This window comes from Dromaius novaehollandiae, chromosome 1 (genome assembly GCF_036370855.1).
Source record: "Dromaius novaehollandiae isolate bDroNov1 chromosome 1, bDroNov1.hap1, whole genome shotgun sequence".
NCBI lineage: Eukaryota > Metazoa > Chordata > Aves > Casuariiformes > Dromaiidae > Dromaius > Dromaius novaehollandiae.
This window is the reverse complement of record NC_088098.1, coordinates 68337102-68360578: the sequence shown is the minus strand read 5'-3', so window position 1 is coordinate 68360578 and position 23477 is coordinate 68337102. Positions and strand designations below refer to the sequence as shown.

The 23477-nt window shown below is 37.3% G+C and overlaps 2 protein-coding genes across 4 annotated transcripts in view; one reads left to right on the top strand and one right to left on the bottom strand.

Annotated features, from left to right (window-relative positions):
- The window catches only part of PLCZ1 (phospholipase C zeta 1), a 57890-nt gene extending 40123 nt beyond the window's left edge, over window positions 1–17767 (top strand). Inside the window, exons 10-13 of the mRNA XM_064515665.1 lie at window positions 9798–9970; window positions 12799–12931; window positions 14041–14190; window positions 17685–17767. Coding sequence (XP_064371735.1) covers window positions 9798–9970; window positions 12799–12931; window positions 14041–14190; window positions 17685–17767 — 539 coding nt within the window. The remainder of the gene's footprint in view (window positions 1–9797; window positions 9971–12798; window positions 12932–14040; window positions 14191–17684) is intronic.
- Window positions 17768–18109: 342 nt separating this feature from the next.
- The window catches only part of PIK3C2G (phosphatidylinositol-4-phosphate 3-kinase catalytic subunit type 2 gamma), a 216761-nt gene continuing 211393 nt past the window's right edge, over window positions 18110–23477 (bottom strand). For all 3 annotated transcript variants that reach the window (XM_064515654.1, XM_064515657.1, XM_026107827.2), the window contains one exon: window positions 18110–20880. In XM_064515654.1, coding sequence (XP_064371724.1) covers window positions 20728–20880 — 153 coding nt within the window. In that variant the 3' untranslated portion in view covers window positions 18110–20727. The remainder of the gene's footprint in view (window positions 20881–23477) is intronic.

Genomic DNA, 23477 nt, shown 5'->3' with positions numbered 1-23477 from the left:
CTGCCCTCGTGGTTTATCCTCACTTGGCTGACATGATGCTATCATGAGACCATTCACCTGAGGTGCTGCGCTTTCTTCAGTTGCTCCCTCAGTATTAAAGACCTGCAAGTTTGTTTCATATTTCTAGGGAGCAGTGGACAGAAGTGCTTAATTTTAAACTGAATTTATCACTCAGGCCTATCATATTGCAATTTACTGGTTTTATTTCCAGCTTCTTGTGGAGGAGGCCCTTTAATCTCTATACTGATTTCTGTAAAGAAGATCCCATGCAGGACTGAAGTTTTTCAAAATGGCTACATTTACTGTTGACTCAGAGTATACTTTAATGCTAAGTCATTCTGAAGATTTGTATCCTAAATGCATGATTTTTACTGTATGGGGGGATGTGGGCCCATTCCTGGAGGTATTAGACAGGAAGTGGTTAGATCTGCCCTCTTGGTCACATCACTTGAATCTTCATTTAAAGAAACATTTCTCTCTTGGGAGTAGGCTGATTATAAGCAAGGCTTTGCATATATTATTTCCAAGGCATGTCAGGTCTAATCTTGATTCCCTGACTTGTTTTAGATAAGTGTTTGGCATGAATATGACTCTGCTCCAAAATGCAACTCTCAAAGATCCACTCAGTGAATCTCATGCTGATTCCCCTCCTCTGATTTAACACAGATTATTTCTTTAATTCTGTGTCTGTCCTGTGTCCATATATCTCACATATCTCCTGTGTCAACCAATCACTGCACTGTCCACTACATAAAGAGAATTAAGCCCTTCAAGGTCCTTTTAACTACTTTCCTAAAAATCTCCACAGGACCCTCACCTTTCTCCCTCCTCACCCATTCCCCTCCCTCAGCTCCTTTAATCCTCCCCACATCTGCTAGGTCATCCTCCTCACTCACCCTTAACTTCCCTTAACATCCATAACTGTTCTGGCTGAGCAAAGGAAATATCTTAAGTCTTGTCCTTGCCAGCAATTTTCTCTAAACTGCTCAGAACATACTGACTGAAAGCACTCCGGCACTCCACTAAAGCAGGCTGAAATGGACCAGCAGGTTTAAGATTTGTTGGGATGGAGGACAAGAATTATGTAATTGTGTAAACCTTACTTTCCTAGGAAAAGAAATGAAAAACCACAGTAAAACATACGGAGTTTCCACAAACTCATTTTTGGATTTCACCATGCGCTCACTTCCCATTCTCTGAAAATTGAGGCTCATAGAAACAGAATAGGTTTTGTGAACAAACAGGTCTTCTGGAGAAAAGTACCTAAAAAAACTTTTTATAGTCTGAAAAAATTAGTATGCTTCATGCATACAACTGCAGCACAGCACTGGAAAGAACTGGTTTGGCATATCCATATCTCCTTTTTATTTACTAAATAAAATGGAAAGTAAAGATTTATGCATGGAAAGAAAATTCAGGACTGTTATTTAAATAAACAGATATCAAATGCATTATATTCCCTGAGAAAAGTAGAGCAAAAAACAAAACAAAACCTCAGTGAAAAAAAGAGGACGACTTAAAGAATATCCTTTCAAATATGTCCTTTACATTGGTGCAATAGAAAACATTTTCCTATATCTTATAACAGTCTACAGAAATGACCACAACATGTCATAAGTTATATGAAAAGCTCATGGTTTGGCAGGCACAGAATTTTGTGTTTAGAAGCGCCCAATATATGAGAGCACTCATATAAATTTATATACCACTGTGAAAGTGCCACTACTTGTATGACAGAATTTTTTTATGGAAGGTTTGCTTTTGGCCTGTAAGACTGAAATGCAGTTTAGCAATTTTGTCACAGCTGTTTTGTGGCTAAATCTTGTGCTCAATAATATGGCAAAAAATAACGCATAGAAAGATGGGCCAAAAGGACTTCTCAAGCTAGTTCTGATTTTAACCTTAGAAGGTACCTAGGGAAAAGAAACGTGGTTATTTAGATCTTGTTATGTCCCATATATGCAGCTGAAACTGGCTATCAGTTTGACCTTACTAGACTCTCCAGTGAATGAAAACTTGAAGAACAGCCAGAATTTGGAAAGCCTAATAGTGAAAACAGAGGGTAGAGGCTCACTAATTTACTTTGGAATTTTCAGTTGTATGTTTGCTGGGAAATGATTTTTTCTTTTCTTTCTGGACAAATGGCAAAACTAGAAAAAATATAGATTTTTTTTTTTCCTGAGATCAACTAAATATATTATGCTTGATCAAGGAAAGATTAGAAATCCTCACAACCTTATTGAACACTATGTTCATTTTTGAATATGTGATGGAGAGTCAAATTTAGCAATGGAATTTAAGAAATAGTGGGATGGAATTTAAGGAAAGCCACTGGCTCTTCCCATTAAAAGAGTGTGGAATACTACTTTTTCTTATATTTTTAGATTTAATTGGTTTTCCAGTGTGGTAATTTTCTATTCTTGGTTATAACTTCTATTGGATTTATTTTCTAATATAGCAAAAATGTAAAGCAAGCATTTTCCATAATGTGAATTTTTTCAACAGTCAATGCTACATCTGAAGCAAATTTAGAGTATCTATTGCATTATAGTTTCAACTGTTGCTGTTTGAAATTGTGGTGCCATTTATGAAGTGACATGTTTTAGTATTTTTATTTGTATGTCTGGTTAGATTATTAGATTGCCTCAATAGCTCTTCCCAGTATATGATACTGCGGTTAGATACTAAGTGAACAGCCTTAATCTGGCATTGTAATCTTTAAAACCTTGCAGATGACTTAAAAAATAAATACATCAAAACTTTTCATTTTTGTCCATTCTCCATCTGAAAGTGTAGTAGTTAGTCTCTAGCCATTAGATAGACCCTCAACTATGTTTGCAAAACTGGCTCCGGATTTTGGCCCAAACTAAGGCGATGGTTATGCTCAAAGGTGAGGGATGAATTTGACATTTTGTATGGCTCATGGCAAAAAACACACTACCAGGCTGTTCCTTACAGCTGTCCTTCCAGGCCTGACCTCTTCCTTTCGGCTTGCTGTGGCCTTATTCTACAGTTGAGTCATGGAGAGTATACCATACGCAAGAGAGGAAAGGTTTCCTGCTAGCTGTCAAGCTGACAAAATGCCCTGGAAGAAAGAAATGAGAAGACACAGACAAGCTTCTTTCAGTTGCCAACTTCCCTCTGAGGTGAGGTTTCAAGGACAGGACTAGTCATCATAGTGCAGCTGCTGGCTTGCAGAAAGGGAGGTCCACATCTATATCATTATTTTCTTCATAATTTGATTTTAATAATTCAAAAAATATCATCTTTAGGAAGTGGAAACTGGGTCTTGAACAAAGGACACATAAATATTATTAAATACTTTTGAATGGTCTGTTCTGGAAAGATAATGCTGTTGTGTCAAATAATCAAGTGAGTTTATTATTAACAAAAGTCATACAGATTAGGAAAAAAAATCCACACTTCTAATGTTCTACATAACTGTAATGATTTATGGACCCCAATAAAAAGGGTCACTTCAGTTCTTATTGTTTACTCCCAGATGTCCCCAGCCCAATGGGGCAGCTACTAGAATTGGAGACTCCAAGGATGTGATTAACCTCATCCTGGAGTACGGACCCATTTTTCATTACACTGTCACTTAAACTTCACTGATGAGAGCCTAAAAACCAAGAAACCCAGAAATTTCTTTTTGTCAGCATGTTGTGGATAGCAATCATGTAATCATTTTTCTTGCTAACTTCACTATATCCATGACTGAAGACAACTAACAGAATTCTAAATAATGTCATCTGAAATCTAGTGAGTTTAAAAGAAGGGGAGAAAAAAAAGAGCATCAGTTGCAGGGACACAGTTGCTTCTGAATATCCTTTCTGATTTTGTTCCAAATGCTGTGCTTGACAGCCAAACTAAAACAGGAAAGGGAAACTGATAATACCCAATGTTCTGCCAAGAAACACAATGCAAACAAATTAAAAAATATATATCTTTAAAATTATCTATTTCAGGTGTGAAGTAAATACAATGACAATGAAAAGGTACTCAGACCAAAGTGTAATTTTCAGGCACATTAATTAAATAATCAATTTAGGTTTTAGCTTTGATAGTTTATCAGAAATGCATTAGGTAGTTTTCCCATGAGACCCTCACAAGAAAGGATCCCTGACTGTAATCAATTGTAGCTATAATTGGTAATGGACCACGAATGATTTTTAATCATCTAACATCTTTCTATCCAGTACAGCTACTTGTAATTAAATAGGAAAAATGGCAGCAATCATTAAAATGACTGAGTTCTTAAAATTTCCAATGACAGCATCTTCAGAGCTACAGTATTGAATTGGCCCACAGACAAGAGGGACTGGCTGGCAGTTTGCATGTTCTGAGCCTGATGTGTCAGAGAATTATGCATGTTGCTCAATTCTCAGATGAGTATATCTTTTACTATAGCAGAGTACCTCATAAGTCATTCATAAATTAAATTTCTGTAGAATCAGAGCAGACGTTTTAAAAATGCGTCAGTGATGAGCAAAGCCAGAAATGCTAGTCAAGCTTAATAAAAGTTGCAGGCTGAATAGGTAAAACACCATTTTATTCTGCAGTGAGAAGTGCATACAGTTTGACTAAATTCTTTGCATTTAGAAAAAAAAGATTTAAAAAAGAGAGATGTATTAACACAGTTTGTATGTCAAAATATATGCTACTAACTGAAGTCCACTGTCTGTTGTAAGGAAGCAAATCACTTTACACTTGGAACACGTCTTCTGGCAGTCAGTAAGCCCTTGTTCACAAAGGCTGAGTGGGATCTCACCCATTCACTGGCTTGGCAAGAGGGCTGGAGCAGGCTGAAGATTTTAAAAGCTCTTAAAGCCTAGGTCGATGGGGGTGCTTAGGATGTTTAAAAGGTTGGCTTTGAAGGATATGTTTACAAGCCTGGGTTTACCCAGAGATGGCAGCAGGGATCAGAGTGACATGTTAGACAGGACCAGAAGAGCAAGCAGTGCTCAGGCTCACTGCAGCCCGGGGAGGCTGCCACACTTCGGCAGAGAGTCTTAACCATGCTGGAAGCCCTTCTAGTTTCTCAGACAGACCAGGATGAAAAAGATGTTTAAAAATCAATGCATTCCTCCGTTTTCCCAGGTTGCACGCTCTGGCCTCTTGGTGATAGAGCACATACTATCTTCCCTACATCTGCTGTTAGTGAGAAGGGGACTCAGCACATTGTAGCAAGCGCTGAGTTTATCTTATGTAATCTCCATCAGAATGCATTTTAGATTGAATAAGATTTTCAAAGGGTAACATTAGTTTTACTTGAGGATATTGTGATAGTTAACGTATGCATAGGGCTTAGAAATTAATATTATATTTATCATTCAGATAATGAAATTATTACCATATTTTGTTTTGATAAAATTTGTTTACTACTGATAGAGATCGTCCCAGTGTGTATGCTACTTCTGTTAAATGAATGTTTGCTGCCTGGTATATCTAACAGCTGACAATTCTTCATCATGTGATAGCTTGTCCTTCTTTTGGATGTCTTCAGGTGGTTTCAAACTAATTTAATGACTGAATGTTCTCCCCTTTCATCCACATTATGACCCATCTCACATTGAGTTAGCATGCCTTATATTCAGGCTGTGGACGAAATCTTTTAAGAGCCATCTGCATCACTTTGGAAAATGTGATGTGGACTAGCCAGTCATGTAAGGACTTCTGAAAATATTTCTGTAAATTTGGGCAGTAAGGGACTGGCTGCAACTGCAATCTGGACAGGAGAAGAGAGGATGCACACTGTCATACGGCTGAGAGTGCTAATGTGGGGTAAATGGGGTATCCTCAAATTCAACCTCACAAATAAGCCTGTAAGCAATAACAAAATAAGCTGTATCATTCGGATATGGGTCCTGCATTCAGTTCAAGTTTTGGATATGTAAGGCATAGTAGATAGTTTTCTGCATACCTAACATTAGTGAGTCTTCATCTGGAGTACTGCATCCATCATGAGCAGCCCATTTTAAGAACATAGGCAGACTGGAAAGAGCTGAGAGGATAGCAACAATCCCGATCGAAAGCTTTGAACTATGATCTGTTATGTCTCTTTAAACCCTAATGGGTGAAGTAAATTCCAGAGACAGGACCATCAGTGCTGAGTGCCTTTTGCAAATGATATTCTTGGAGTTTCTATAGAATTTAAACATTCTGAGATGGATTTTAAATGGCACAAAATGCAATTAACTAACTCATTTTAGAGCAAATCAGGGATAAATGTGTGCTTATTCATTTAAAAGTCTTCCCTTTTAAATGCAGAAAATATGTTAAACTTCAGGGTCGTAATATTGCTAACAGTACCAGGAAGCAAAAAAAGACAATTGAAATGTGCTGACAAAGGAACCTTTTCGAGAGGCAGCATCACAGACAGAAGACATGCAGTTTTCCTTAACTGCCTTCAACTCATAGTCACTTAGGAATCTCGGAATCCCAGTATTCATTTTTTGTTTTCAAAATCTTTTGCTTTTAATCTAAACATCACTTTATAAACACTTGCATCTTGAATGGTAGTGCCCATGGAAGGTGTTACATTTGAATAGTTAGCTTGTAGTTGGTTCTGCAGGACTGGCTACCGTTTGCGGCTTGTGATACAGAGATTTGGGCTGAAATAGACCCTCTGTGTTCCTCTGTGCATTACGGATTGCTTCACCTCTTTGGAGCTAGGCTATTCCCTAACGTGTATTTGCTATATAAAGTTTTAACATCCCTGGCCACCAGGGACACCCACTGCAGCTTTGGCAATTTGAAAGAAGACGAGTGTTAAATATTCTGAACTCAAGATTAGTCTCATGGCTCCAGAAAGACTTGGAGAAAATCAGCTTCTGGTGCAGGAATCATATGGAAAAATTCTTTTGCTCAGATTGTCCTTCAAGTCCATATGGTGCTCTGCTGTTTCAATTTTGATGCCAATATTAAACAGCTTTTGATGCTTAATGGAAAGACTGAAGAGAAAGTTTAACTTACACAGGGTTAAACTTCAGGTGACTGTCCTATACTTTCCAGTGAGAATCATACTTTAAGATTATGTACTATTCAGATAGTTTCGTAGTAAGTGTATTTGGGCTTTTTTCCAAAAGAAATCAGAGGTTTAAAGCTCTCGTCACACAAGCATTAAGAATTTCTACCATTTCATAAATCAGTACAAGGCACGTTACAGAAAGTTCTGTTTTTGAATTCAGCAAAACTAAGATGAAATATTGGATAGAAATTCAGTCTTCCTTGCAGAAGGGTGTCACAAAGACCAGCCTGTTAGAAACTGGAAAACACAGAAACTTTTTATTTAGGAACTTTGCCATTTCTCAAAAAGTGTAAGGATTATAACTGCACCTGATTAAAATGAAAAACCATGCATAGTTATTGTACCATAGAGTATTGTTCTAGGAGACCCCAGGCAGCTAGGAACCTTGCAGATAGTTGTTGTAGAGGTATGCATCTCAGAGAGAATAATGCAAAATCATATAATTATTTGTTTTACCCCAGTTACATCTTGCAATATCTGGAACTCAGTAGGTAAATCAAAAGTACTACTCAGTGTGTTTCTAACTTATTCTAAGGTAAAATTAAATAAAATAAAATACGGTCTTAATGTTTGAAAATATCAACCCATAATGACGTTGCCCTTCTCTTGTGTTGCAAAATTAATTTTCCTAATATACACTGTAACTTATTCTATTTTGCTTGTTTTTGTTATTAAATCAGATTTTTCTGCTTAGGAGCCTGTGATGCTTGGCAAATTTAGCAACAGTCTCATTATGTGCAATCATACAGTTTGTGTCATCATATAGAATCTACAAATACATTTACGTTATTTTTGCTGCTATCTGAAGCCACCACTGTTTGACTTGCCTAAATAAAGTTACGTTCTTTATATCACTTGTTCCCGAAGTGTGGTCTGGGAAGTACCTGTGGACTGACAGATCTTGGGTTATTGAGCCCTTCAGAGCTGCAGCTCCACAGCATTCACTGCACTGCTTGAATCACTGGATTAGGTACTTCCCTTGCCATATAACGAGAATCATATGGCACCACATTTGGGCCTATTTCTGGATTGTGTGTTGAGTCATGAAAACAAAATGTGAACCACTGCCAAAAATATACCATGAGAGTACTTACTTACTCTATTAAAAGCCAGCAACAGAAGTTTATTGGGTGCAACAGGCAATATAAACATTTAAAAGTCTAATTTCTGATGTCAGACATAAAATAAGCTTAAAGTTCCTTTGCATAGTCATACAAACTCTATGCCTATGTCTGCATTTGCATTTTAGTTCAAACCAGGAGTGTATGTTGTGTTTTGGTGGTGGTGTAAGGTTTTTTTTTTTTTTTTTAAGTAAATCTCCCAATTGTTCCCACTTACTGCACTTCAGTTCATGCTGAGGAGCAGTTGTAGCAAGCGCAGATGGCTTTCCTTCCAGATGAAACAGAAGATGCATTCCAGGAGTGCTTCACATGTTCCAGCTTTTAATGGGCATTGAGTCCATGGGACCAGAGTAGAGCTCTTCTGAAGTAACCCCACTAAAAACATGTGTAGTACCAACACTCAGTCCTTAGCACTAGCTGCTTCACTCTACAGATCTGTTACTATTTGTGTCCTTTACTATGGAAATTTAAAGAGGATTATCAAAGCAATGAAGAAACAAGGAGTTTTTGCAGTGAAAAAGATTAAAATTTCTTGCTTTTCCCTCATGAGATAAGGATTTCTAAATTCTACATGTTCATTCAGTAGGTTTATATTAGCTCAGAGGAACATGTAATAAAGTCCTCTTCTTGAATTACTATTAGGAGCCACTTGTACTACTTAAAGTCTTCCCTTTTTTTTCCTGTCAAGCCATCAGGTAAATGACTTTTTATCATTTTCTATTTAATACAAGTCATGTTATCACTTTACTGATTTGACTTGTGCATATTCTATTTTGAGTGTGACAGGAAGTTCCACTGTACTGGAATAGGGGAAAATTTCATTAAACAGGTCTATTGCAATGTTGGCTTTATCTCATGAATTATAATATCCTGTTGATGAGAAGTGTGCTATTTTACTATTGCTGCTGCAGCAAACCATAAATGTTTTGAGCTGCCAAGGAAGGGAAACTGTGTGTGGTGTATACTAGCAATAAACATCAATATTAGAGGATGAAGCTTGAAGGAAGGGTTTGTGCACATAAATTTAAGAATAGAGTTAAAACCGCTTCTAATTCTATAAGCTCATATATATTTACACCGAATATCATAATTCTAACCTAAAGCTTCGTGATCATCTTGGCGACATACGTCTGTGAGGAGTTCTGCACCATCGCTAACGTTAGCTAGAAACCTATGTTTTTCCCTTCTGTAGCAGAACTTTCCAAGTGGGTTCAGGGTCCAGGATTTTATTGCAGTAGAGAAACTAGACTATAAAGTCTAGTCCTCATGGACAAAAAAAGTTCTCTCATTTCATATTCTCCCAGGTCTAATTTATAAGAAAAAGGGAAAATACAGTACACATCGCAGTGTAGAAAATCTATAGGATAATTATTAAATGTGGTGCATATTCAGTTTTAAATAGCTCACTTCTTGGTTTTGTGCATGAATCATTCATTATTGAATATTGTTAAATTTAAGAAAAATAACAATATCTTGTATGGGAGGAGAAAGGTATACACACTTTAATCTCTTATACTTTTGCTTTTATGATTACTGTCAGAGAGTCATTCTATAAATTAACTGCAATATATAACATGAAATGTAATATGGAAATATGAAATATGAAAATATGTATTTTCAAAATACATGTTCTTTTTTATTTATAGTGGCCTTAAATTTCCAGACACCTGGAGTACAAATGGAATTGCAAAATGGAAAATTCCTAGACAATGGTGGTTGTGGCTATATTCTGAAGCCAGAATTCTTGAGAAATCTCAATTCAATGTTTAACCCACACAAGGTAGCAGGAGAAAGTAGTCCAGTAGCTCTTTCAATAAGGGTAAGCTTAGTTCATTACTGATTTGTTCCACAAAATGTGAATAAAACTGCTTTTAGTTAGTTCAGACCTATTAATTTATCTATTATTGATATCTCATTTTATCCTCATTCCACTTTGCTGAAGTTTAACAGCACAACACTCTCATACAGTATCTACTGATGCTTCACTGGTTTCCCATCCGTAGTTCACTTATGTTAATAAAAAAAAAAACAAAAAAAAAATTGTTCAGACATTATAAGAGTTTGTAAAAACACATGATTTTCACAGCGTTGTATATGAGAATAAAAATATAGCTTGTATTGAGTCACAGGTGTAGCTGACAAAGGGACATGTGAGCTACAGTTGTAGGGACTGAACTCTGTGAAAACTCATAAATTGAATGTGCAGTTTTCATGCTATTTTATTCAAGTATTAGGAATATCATGTACTATGATAATGCTAATTGACAAAGGCAAATGTTTAAAGATATGATAGCAAACTTAATGCTTCTTTTAAGTTTCATTATCTTCCTACACATACATAAAACCTATTTATCACCTTAAAAATATATAAAAAAGGGTAAAAATGGGGATGAATTAATAAGCGTTTGAATTATTTCTACTTCTTCCACATTCAAATCTTGTTTAGTTCTTAAAAATGTTAGAAATGGATGTCATCTAAAAATAATGAATTAGAAAAATGCTGCTTTTGATGTCAAGTGGATATTTTACAACTTTTCAGTAGTTAGAAAACTACCTTTTCTCAATGAAAAATGCTATGTCTGATCACATAGTATATTGCTTGCAGAAGAGCTATTTAATTAGCATAACATCAATGTATAACTGAAATTTTCTTTCTTTCTAAGAAATAAATTGTGGGAATGAAACATTAGCTAAATAACAATTATAAAATGCTTACACAATGTGTGCACCTTATCCAGACCATTTTAGTTTCCTTACAGTGAGCATACCAATCGCACAGTAGACATAATCAGATGATTTCCAGCACCCATGACTACATACCAGTTATTTTGGCCTTTATTCATATAAGGCTGGGGTGATTAAAGATGAGGAAAAATCCCAGATTGTAATCCAGGTGACAGACAAAAAGATCGACTATGGAAAGGAAATGTTTGAGTGTGGAAGAAGTTGGAAAAGAGAAAGGCAGCTTTTAAGACTGATGACATAGCCAAGGACAGGCTGGCCAGGGCAGGCTCCAGGGCAGCAGTGGCATTCCCCTGGCTGGCAGATGGACTATAAGGTTCAGAGATTCCAGTTAATATGGTCAGCAGCAAAAAACAGGAGATGGTGGTGGAAGACAAAAAAATCAGGAGCAGGAGTCAAAGGGAAAACAATTTCTGCTGAAGTAGAGTTACTAGCTTGATGAAGGGAGAAATCAGTTTACAGTTAGAGGCCAAACATATAAAACATCTGGAGGGTCAAAAGTCTCTCAGACCAAATCTGAATGAGTAGCTCATTTTAGAGAGGAATATAGGTGAACACAAAAATCACACTGGGGCTGATTTTACTGAATCCAATAGCCCGCTTTTCTGATGTGCCCAAAATACCCCTCAGTAGGAAGAGAGTATAGCCTTTGAAACACAAATATGCAAGCTAATTTATATGGAAACTTCTGAGCTCAGCATGTTATTTTCTCCTCTCTCTGTTTCACTTCGGCTCCTACAAATGTTTGGCTCCATTTATGGATGTAGGTCACAGCAGTCTGAAAGCAGCTCACTCTGCTCCTACCTGGAGCGTGGAGCTGAGAACAGGCAGGAAGGAAGCAAAGGGGTAAGACCGGGAGGCAGTGCTTGGCCCATGCAGCTGAGTTTTAGAGATGACATCCAGATGTCAAAAGAAGCCCCTGGTTTTAAGTGGGCAGTCTGTCAGTGCTTGCGGCTTGCAAAGCTTTCTCATGAGGCAAACAGCTATTTTCCAGGAAGGACGGGCAGCACTAGGGGTTGCTCGGCCACTGGCTATGAATGTGTCAGGCTATAGCTTTCCTTGGAGAAAGGTGTTAAAGGAAATACCTAAGTGCAAGATGAAATCTGTGGCTTTGACTCTTTACAGATCGACAGGGTTGACTAGAATCCGTATCAGGAGTTTTAACATTTAGTTCTGCGATTTGGACCACAAGAGCCACATGTTCTGCCTAAGCTTGAAGACTTACTTAGCTGTCTTGATACATTCCACCACTGCTGTCTAAAACACAGATTACTGTAAGGATGCTTATCCTTTCCTAGGTGTACCAAAATATAGCTAGAAAGCAGACAAAGCTTTGACTGTCATAAATCCCTTGTTAGGCCTGCTGCCAGAACACCAGGTAGCCTGAGGCAAAATTTCCAGGTAACTAACTAAATTAAGGAGAAAAACATCAGGGTGCCTATTAAATGCTGAATTTTTATGTTTGACTTTGAAAGAAAAGGAACACAGGTAAGGAACTCTGCTATGTAGCCTGTAACACAATGCTGATGTTGCCCTGGGTGTTAGCTCTGGTCCGCTAGACACAGCTTTAATAGAAATTTGTAAACTTCATCTCAGAAAATGCAAAATCATTAGACTGATTCCTCAGACATTTTTATTTTGCATATTAACCAAATGTTATTTTTATGGCAAGTTATCGAGTAAAAATGTTTAAATCTGAAAATTATTACTTAAAACACAGTGGTATTAAATTAAATGGGAAGTACCCTGTTCTTAATTTCATTGCGTTTAGTATGTATTTTTATAACAGTTTCTATATGGCTGGTACATGCTTTCTATAGTTGCTTCTTAAAGAACTTTTTTTTGGCTACTATGTACAGACCATTTTTAGAATTATTTCAATACACTGCAACTTTCATTTTCCAGCTCATCAGTGGTCATCAGCTACCACGCAGTAATCTATCGAAGACTAACAAAGCTGACCCTTTAGTGCAGATAGAAATTTATGGTGTGCCAGAAGATCAAATAAAAAGACAATCTAGTGTTGTAAAAAGCAACGGTAAGCATCAGTTTTATCCTCTTAACTGTGAACAAAAGACAATGATATTTCATATGGAACAGCCATTTTTCCTTCCCAAAAAAGCTGTTATGTATTTGTGGAGGCTGCAATTATTTGTCTCTAGACTGGGACCTTCTGGCACAAAATCTGTAGCAGAACTTCATGCTATGTGCCATTTTTGTAGAGCAAGAGGTTAAAGAAGCATAAACTCCCCCAGACAGTACCTCTCTTCTGAAGGAAGGGGGGATGCATTGTCTTTACTCACCAATAAATAAAGGAATTTTTGTGAAGAAATTTCTGTGACTTCTCCACTTAGCTCTTCTATGAGGTTTTTAGCAAGACCAGCCGCTTAACTGCTTGAGAGATGAAGTGCGTGCTCCTTGTATTTGTCTTCAAGCATCCTCTTACTTTTATCATGTAGACCTCCTTGATGTCTCAGCCTAAAGGTTCTCTGTAATTTTCCTTCCTCTGAGCCTCTGTCTTCTATTTTTCCCTTCTCCTTTCTGTAGATGGCTGATGTTTTAAATTGGCTCTTGAATTCCTGTTTCTCTCTGTATGAACATTTTTCAGGACAAAGTGCCCCCTCCTGTTCCAAGTCCTCTTTTTGGTTTTTGTTTTCAGTCAAGTCATCTCTTTTCTACCTTAATTTATTTAGCTTCTATCTCATTTCCAACACTGGAAAAAAAGAAACTTTGGCAAAAACATGAAACTGGTTCAGCTGAGCAGAGATTCTGAATCTGGTGTCACTGGTCCATTTTGCTCTCTTCAAAGAGAAAATATCAAGTTTCTCAGGCTTTTGATTTACACTACTATATAGCTAATGCATGGCAATCCTTAGAAGGGGCTGACATGCGTACTGTAGGCATGTCCCAAGCAGCCTATGCTGGCTTCAGTCTCAGGGCTTCTCTTTGACTGCTTTTACTCCATAATCTATACAATAGATTTGACCTATACCACTGTAATCAGTGGGAGTTTCACCATTTATTTTAGTGGTCACAGAAACTCAGGAAAAACTGCCAGTTCAGACTAGTGATAGCAGATACAGTTCCGATATTAAACCAAAGGAATGAAATGTTACTTTGATACTGTGCGTTTTCTCTTTTCATCAGCTTTGAGCCCCAGATGGAATGAAACTTTTACGTTTACTGTCCAAGTTCCAGAGCTGGCACTGATACGCTTCAATGTGGAAGATCAGATATCTCTAGCTGCAAATGAATTCCTTGGCCAATACACTTTACCAGTGCTGAGCCTGAGCAAAGGTAATATTCTTATGAGTGAACTGCATATAATAGCACAAAGTAATCTACAACATTGCAGGCTTTCATCCTTACTGTAGTATTAATGGAATACAGCATTATGTTCATTTCCCACAAGAAGCTTTGCATTATCTATAACAATAGGTAAAAATTGCACTCTTTCTTTGTATTTTTAAGTCATTGTAGTCTCTGAATGCAAATCCACAGTATAGAAATCAAAAGAATATTAATGACTGTTAATTATTCCTACTGCAGTATTCCTCCACTCACATTCCAAGTAGAAACAGATCAGACAGTATTTTAGTTTGTTCCAATAGGAAGCAAGAACAGCAATTAGTCCAAAGCACTACAAAGGCAACAGTTTTGTGCACTTGTTACTCAGTCATGCCCAAGTAACAGTACAAGCCAAAAAAAAAAAAAAAAAAAAAAAAAAAAAAAAAAAAAAGCAAAACCCCACAAACCCGTTATACTACCTATCTGCAACTTTTCAGAGCAGAGAAAGAAGAAAATAAATTAAGCAAAATATTTACAGTTTTATTATTGGTAGTATTTCTTTTATCATACCAGCATAACTCCTGGAATCTCACAGATTAATTGGCTGCGCAATAAAGAGCAGACACAGAAGTCAGTAGGCCAAGGAGAATGGCTTATGTAAAATGCCTATTTACTATATTGAATTTCCAAAGCTATTTCTGACAAAACAAAGAGAAACAACTTTTATTAGTGATTGAAGATGTGAAGGCAAAATTCAGAGCTGGCAATGGGCACCATATCTTTTTTATTAAGCTTAACAGGATTTTTAATGGCTTTTTCCTTCCAGGTTCTGAAACATAAAGCCATTTGGGATTCTTTCTAGAAGCAGAGGAGTTATACAAGGACAAAGACATTTACTCTTAAAGCACACTTACCTTTCTCCAAACATAAATCTTTACACTGATCACCCTCTATTTTCCTTTTATTTGCCTGTTTTGTGAAAATAAAACCCCGTGATATCTGAGATAACTTTAAATAGCAGACATTACAGCTTAAATATGGTTGCAAAACCACCACTTGGGGCAAATTTATTTGTAAAATTTTTCAGTGCGTCTCTAGTATGCCTGCATAGTTTAATTTGGGTCACAAATGATGAATTTACAATTTTGAAATGTAAGAGAATGCAGATTCTACACTACCGATTTTGAGTGGAGTAATTTTAAAACATTAAGAAATGATGCAATAGTAGATGCAATAACTATAAACAGTGCCAAACAAATTGCCCCCCTTAACACACAGAAAAAAATGTAAATGTCATTAACCTACCCAGAGGCATAAATGAAATGCTGTGAAGAAACAAGTTGACAGCTAATTTCAAAATTCATGGTCATACTTAACATTGAGACCTCTGGATTCCCAGGCAAGAACCACAATTTTGCCTTAGGTACCTATGCTCCCAAAATAGCGAGAGGGGAATATAATGTGTCTTACAAGGGGATTCACAACAGTCTGTATTTCTGAGAAGAGAATGGTCTAAGTCAAAATACTAAGGAGTGAGTTATGACTTGAATCCTACCCCTCTTCAAGGCTCTGATGCTTTATTCTGCACTACAGGACTGCCCCTCCTTCCCTCCTTCCCTAGGATTCATATCCCTGAGGTTTCCCCTGAGGGCAGGCTGCTGAAGCTCATCCTTTCAAAAGCTGAGCAGTGCTTACATCTCTCTCTCTCTCTCTCTCTCTCTCTCTCTTTTTGACAGGTAACAGCACAAAGTTTTGCCATTATCAGCACAAAGTTTTGCCATTATCACCCTCCCCTGCACTGTCTGCTGAAAGGATTCACATTTATATCTTCACTTTTCTCCCTCCCCCAGCAGCCTCCCCATCACTCAGCTGTAGATGGCCCTGGGGAAGGGTGCTTGCTGCCCACCTGTAGGAGCATTTCATTTTTCATGCAATGATTAAGCAGATACATTGAAAGAGGGGCTGAAAATGAGAATAATTCTCTAGCTGGGAGGTTAAAGATTAGAGAAGGGAGCTGGGTTATAGGCCCCATCTCTATGACTTTATTATGTAAAATCCTTAAATTTCAGAACAAGAATTCAAACGTCCCATATCCCACAACCATGCTATCATCACTGGGTCAATGAATAGTTAATTATTTCATACAAATTTGAATAATATCAATAGCAAGGAAGAAGTTTTACTTCTCTCCTGACACTCTGTAGAATACCATATAGCTAGGGGTTAGAACACAGTCCTTGGAAATGAGTCTTAGTCCTTGGATAGGAAGTAAATCAAGTCTTCCACCCACTGGGTGAATGCTCTAAAATTGATCTCTAATGCATGTTACCTCCTGCACTGTAACTTGAAAGAAAAGATGACTGCTGCCAGTTTTTGTATGGAACCTGATTTGTCTGGTGTGCTCAGACTAAGCCCACTAGACTAAACCAATGAGCTGAGGAAAGCAAACACACTTGAGGGTCTTGTGGGTGAACTAGGTGCTGATCTGCTCAGGTTTAATATCTGCTGCCCAGCAGCTGAACCTTAGGTGCCAAGTGTACTTTCATATTGGACAAAAAACCCAAGAAAATCTAAGCCCAAATGAGGCTCCCACAGATTGCATTTAAAGAATAATTTTGAAAACTGTAGCTATGAACATAGATACTTACTCATAATAGATACTTAAATAACTGCAGCTACATATACATAGATAAAATACAGAAAATATTTTATTTACCAAAATTTTGACACTGTTTAATATTATGTGCATTTTACAATTTTATAAAGCTATAAAGGTATTGGGTTGGGGAGGGGACTTGTTTTGTTTACAGAGCAGGTAAGTTAATTAAGTCTGAAGTTTAGAAATATGGCTTCTCCAAATCCTTCGGGTCTCCAGATGCATTTATCATTTCTGAATCATGCCACACCTCTGATACTGGGGAACAATCTTTCATGAAAAAGATCTTTAACTGGTTTAAGAGGTCATGGCTGGAAGACAATCTCACGCTACACTTCTTTTCTGCTTCAGCTGAATAGTGTGTTACCATTGCAACACTGAATTTGTTTTTTCCCAGAATGGGAAAAAAAAATGCAGAATGGTTCTCTTCCCAGAAGTCGTATCACAGTTGATTCACAAGTTATTTAACTGGAGGTGCTATAAGAACAGTGTGTGCAGCATTGTTTTCTGGATATTAAAACGTGTGCTCTTCTAATCTTTAAATATCACTGCAATGGAAGTCTTCAGTCTGAAAACCAAGAACATCCTAAAAGGCACTGAAAGTTTCTAAAATGGACATTTTCTGTCCAAAAATGCCAGAATTGAAATATCGTATATGCAGAGGAGAAAACCAGTAGATATAGGTTTGGGGCTCTCTATGATTTCAGTTTATTTTTAAGTGTTATTCACAGAATCATAAATTACGCTTCATTTGCACAGTAGATTATGTAAGTTCTGATGGAGATAACTCCATCATAAGCTTTGCATTTGTGATTAATATATTAATCAAGTGTCATTATATTTACAGGTTACCGTAACATTCCGCTCTTTTCCAAAGCTGGTGACAATCTTGAACCTGCATCACTGTTTGTTTACATCTGGTACTATTAATGAGGCTCCGCCGCAGCAGTAGTTTTGAAGCACCACACCCCACTCAATAAAGCAGACATCACAAGGCTTGCAACAACCCAGTGGTTTGATTTCCAGAGTGGCATATTCTCAATGATTTTATTAAGCTAATGGGACTTCTTGTGTGAGTAAATGGTATGCTAAATAAGTAATGGCTCCAGAATTCAGCTCTACTGTAATTTAGAAATAATTCAGAAGGGCTGAACTTTTTGAGGACATTTTGTTGAATTCAATTAATAATTTTATTTGCAGCTAATTGTAAAAGTATGATTAATTACTGAATGAGAATAATGGTTTAATATTTATGATCTAAGACTTCAAAAATTATGAGCATGTTACCGTGAATTTTTTATTTATACTGAGCAAAAGCTTTAACCATTGTACAATCAGTCTTTTCAAGGAAATTGGAAAAATGACACATACAATTTACCCTTTAAATTCATAATAATGGCAGCTTTGGATTGGGAGATAACTCATTAATTTCCATTGTAATTTTGCTACCTTTGAAAAAACAGTCTTGAGAAAAACAGGTCTTAAAATGAGAAAATCTCAGGTGCTATTGGTACCTTTTCTCAAACTAGTCTTGAACCTCCTGCTGTTAAAAATAGACAAATAATTCATGGACTGATTTGTACAGGGCTCTGTTCGTCACAGCATCAGGGAGTCTGGGATACACCTGACTGTAAACTCAGGAAATAGGAAACACAATGGGCAGCTTTGAGGTGGACTAGAAGAACCAACATAGAAAATGCAAGGGTTGATTGTGTGATTTAAGGTCTCTTGAGAGCAATTTCACGCCTGACATAACTATCAGTGTAGATCTTGCCCATAAGACAGAATTTTCCCACCCTCCTTAAAAAACTGCAGTATTGTTGAGCTTCCACAGGAGCATACCTACACAGCTAACTGCAGATATGCTACTCAAACATGGATTTTTTTTCAAAGGACTTAACATTTGTTGGTTTCTTTAATACCAAACAGTACTGCTTATGTTTGCAGACAGTTCTGATAATACTATATTTTAATGCTATTTTTAGTCATATATCCTTCATTAAAAAAATTTGTGTTGCTCTAAGATGGAAGATCAGGGCATGTTGTAAACAATGATTAGAAAATGTCAGAGGAAATAACACTATTAGAAAATTGCATTAAAGTTTTAATAAGGAAACCAAGACAGGAGACTAAGAAGAATCTGGAATCAATATTGAACTGTAAGGCCAGGTAATTTGATAACATTGTAAGCTGGGCACAGTATGTTTTCTGTGCTTGAAGTGGCAAGTCACTTGTTTCTTTACCCATGAAAGCCTATAATCTAAAATGTTAGACTTGTTGATCTTTGTACTGATTATATCTGAATGCTAGCCAATATCCTTTACATGTGGCAAATATTTTATAGCTTTTTTCAGCTCTGAAAAATCCTGATATTAATACTCAAGGAGAGTTTCCCCTCACCTCCCTTTGCTGAGGAGGTATTTAATCTCTGCAGGCAATCTGGTGGATCTGTTCTGGGAGCCAAACTAATCGAGTGACATAGGCAATTGGTTTGGTGGTGAGGAAAAACTCCAGCTTATTTGAATTCCTAAACTACACTCCTAGTGCCACTTCAGGAACTTTATACAACATTACCTTCTGAAGTCTGATTTGTGAGTGTTCTTAGGGAGAAGGTGGCAATTATCTTTAGCCTCTGGCATTATTATCCCTCTGTTGACTGCTTTTCCACCTCGCAGGATAAATGTCAAACCTACTCAGTATATGGTAACGTAAAATTTTGTAGCAGATCAGATCACAAATGAACATGGCTCCTGTGCATTAAAAATGTGCCCTTGATTCTAGGAAGCTTTATATACATGCTCAGCTGTGTGTGTGTAAGAGGCTGGCATTAATGGACAGTTCATTACGGCTGTTCACATGCTAAATGCTTAAAGACGTGCTCAAATGGTTCCTTTGTTCATATAAAAATGCTTTGAAGAACAGAGCCCATAATTAGTCCCAGTGAACTCAAAGGTACCACTCATGTTCACTGGTTACACATATGTATATATACATCCTTATAGCTCTCCATGCATGTATTGACTGGTTTCCATTAAGCAGCATAAGTATGCAATGGAGTAAGACTAGTGAACAAAGATTTCCTACAGTGTGATCTCAAATAAATGCTATGCTGAAACTTTACATTCAATATGTTTTATTTATTCCTCAGTATTAACCTCTCCCTCCTCCTTTCTCCCCACAAATGACCATGTATATCTGCTTCTTGGATGTTGGAATAAAAGAAATGATGAAGTATCTTACTGCCAAATGAATATTCTGGATTGAAAGTTACATTCTATTAACAGTTAAAGGTACACCAACATATACTGCACAAAATGTCTAAAGTGCAAGTTTTAAAGTTTTTTTTTTTTTTTTAAAATGTATGGATTGTGTAACATTTAACATGAAATATGTTAGAACTGTTTGAAATGTATTGGCACCAGGGGAACCATCCCATGGACCTCTGGAGAGTCACCATACGCAGTGAGTCACAGGGAACCCTGATAAATTACACCATCACCAGCATTGTTTCGAAACAGAGTCAGTGGAGAGACTGGCACTGACTCATATGGGCTTAGAATTAGATTCTGACCCACATTTTGATCTATATAGGATATCAATATTTTTACAGTAGTATTTAATAAAAAACAAACAAAAATACTTCGTTACTGTCATAAGAATTTCCTGCATGCTGCTGCAAGTTCTTAGCGTGTGATTATTTACCCACACTAACAGGAACATGTTGCAAGATGATGGTAGAAATTTTAAGAAAATAGCTATATGATTAGAAATATTAAGACGTGATCAGCTCATGACTGCATATTCTCAAGGGCAACTGAGACAAAATGTAGCATGGGAAATGGGATAAAGAAACATTAGTGGATAAATAATTGAATCATCTTAGACAATATTTAAATTATACTGTTTCCCAGTGGGTACCACTTTTCTTCATTTAACTGGACACTGCTCAGCTGAATGTTAACAGCTCCCACAAATGTTCCTTTGCTTTTCACAACAAGCTTCAGTACACGTCCTTTGAGCTCTGTAACTGTGTCATATACAACCTGCAATTATATAGAGTGAAACAGAGAAAGCATTTGAATATGTGAATCTATTTGATAGGCAAAACACTTACTTTGATATAGCATTCAGGATGGTTACTACAACTTTCCAATATTGCTTTAAACTGCCCTCCAGAACTGTAAACTACTACCTATGAGCCAAATTCACTCAAATTAGTGCATTTACCTCAGAAATATGTTTGACTTCATGTAGTTTAAATAGAAGAGCTTCTGCCTGCTTAGGCTGATTACTGAGTGCTTGTAACCAAATTCAAAACCTGTGTTTGCAAAGCTTGAGAAAAAAATGGGTATACATAATTTTCCCTGTGAAAACTGAAACTCTAACCTAAGCAGAGTTTTGAACTCAAATGTGAAGAAATACCAGATCCTCCATGAAGTCCACCAGGGACTTTGATAATACTGTTGATTTTAGGTGAGAGACATTCAGATGGAGGATACTCATCATGGGCAGAAGTATGAAACCATAAGATAGGTAATACTGGAGAAGTATTATAATGTTGAAATATCTTTCCATAGCAGATACTTTGATATATTCTATTGCTCTTCTCTGAAGATTAAAGAAACAAGAACACTGTTTTGATGCCAAATATATTTTTTTTGCAACCATTTATTTTGTGTTTGTAACGTTGCATAGTAGTGCCTCAAAGCAACTTTATATTACATTGATACATCTCATAAAGGCACATCACACCAATGCACAGTAACTGACAATATTTTTCCTCAATACTCTACTTACTCGTGTTTAAATCTTGCACTACACACCAGAATTAAAAAAAGCCAAAGCAAAAACTGATTTTCTTTTCACCAAGACTTCCATGAGATTTCATAATTGGTCTAGATCAAACACAATCTCCACAAAAAGATAGAGCATAATTTTTCTTTGAAAATTGTGTGTATAAATTCTACCATTTCAATGCAAATATCCCTATGTGTGATTCTGGACTCTTCTTGCTAATGATATCCGAATGTGTCCACTGTAAAAATACTTCCGTACTTTAATGAGAGCATCGAATAGCAAACATGATTCATATCTCAGCCCACTCAATACAAGTTGTGGGTGTGGAACATCTCCAAGACTGAGCCTAACTTGAGAGAGCGGAACTTGCTAAGTTAGAATGTTTCTGTTACTCATGAAGTGCTGCTAGTTCTGCTCAAATTAAATGAGACAGCTTGCTTAGCATCTCTTTAGAAAACTACAAAGGCCTATAGTTTAAAAAATATCCTTGAAATTACCTTGATACTATGAGAACACACTGGGATTAATTATGAAACGTGAATGCTGTATGTTCTGAATTAAAAAAAAAAAAAGTGGAGTGATAGCTTAGCCAAAATGAGCTACATTCAGCATTGATACCTATGTTTCAATTTCTGCATTAATGAAAAACTGCCGAGCAAATTGCATATTGGTTGATAAAATGTGGAAGAATACTATTAGCTACTTTCAGGTCTCAAAGGTAAGCTTTGTTATGAGAAATACATTTAATCTAAAATCTGTATGGATGGAAATGTTTCTCCTATTGTAGTTGCACTGGAAAATTATTCAAATTTAAATTTTAATCTCCCTGTGCAGTTTAGAAAGCAAACACAGTACCATACTGTCATTTCATGAGCTTGGGAAAGTGAAACTGCCTGAGATGAGTTTGGTGCACAACCTACTTGGATTTACTACTGCAGTCTGAGTGCGATCTATATACATGGCACTGCAGATGCAAAGGGAAATCTGACCGAGCCATGCCACCCCGGCCTGGATCTCTGCGGGCTGGACTGCTCAGTCCTCCCTCTGCCTCCAATGCTAATAACCAAAAATGGCTGTGGCAGAAGTCCTCCAGACTGGGACAGAGTTTATAAGGCTCGGTCCCAGCAATGCTCCTTGCTCTGGGTGGCTCTGAAGTTCGCAGACGGACCCAGGAGACACAAAGTTGTCAGTTTTCCTACACAACCCGAGCGGGCCAGGGCCAGCATTGCTGGAGCACAGTGTCCCTGTGGTCCCTTCTGTGCTGAAAGACCATGGAGTGGCCCAGCCAGCACCAGCAGGCTGCCAGGCTGAGCCCGCAGGTGTCATGGGTGAGTCGGTGCTGCCAGGGATAACAGGCGCTGCCATGGGTGCTGGGGCAGGAGAAACCGCCTCCCTTGCTCTTTTTGAACTGGCTTTGACTCAAAAGGTCCCTCAAAAGGGAGCAGGGTTTTCTTGTCCATTTGGAGACCTCTGGGAACTAGAGTTTTGAACAGCTGCTGTGAAAGTCACGCCTTGTGCTCCCCACCCTCTCCTACGCCTCAGAACAGGCATTCACAATTTTGGTTGTGACGTTTACTGTGTCTGTTTCACCAAATTGTATATGAATAAAAAATTACCGCTTTCCTGGCTCCCTGCTGGCATCTCCCTGCCAAAGTCAAAGTGAAATGATGAAGAAAATCAGAAAAGCAAGGACAGGTACAATAAGTGGTTATATAATTGAGACTATATGATTTGATTATTGTAGTGCTATTAATGTTACGGTAGGAATGCACCCTGTTTCTTTGCCAAGATATGCAAGTTACCATCTTCAGTTGTTGCTTTAAACCACCAAAAAAGTGTACAT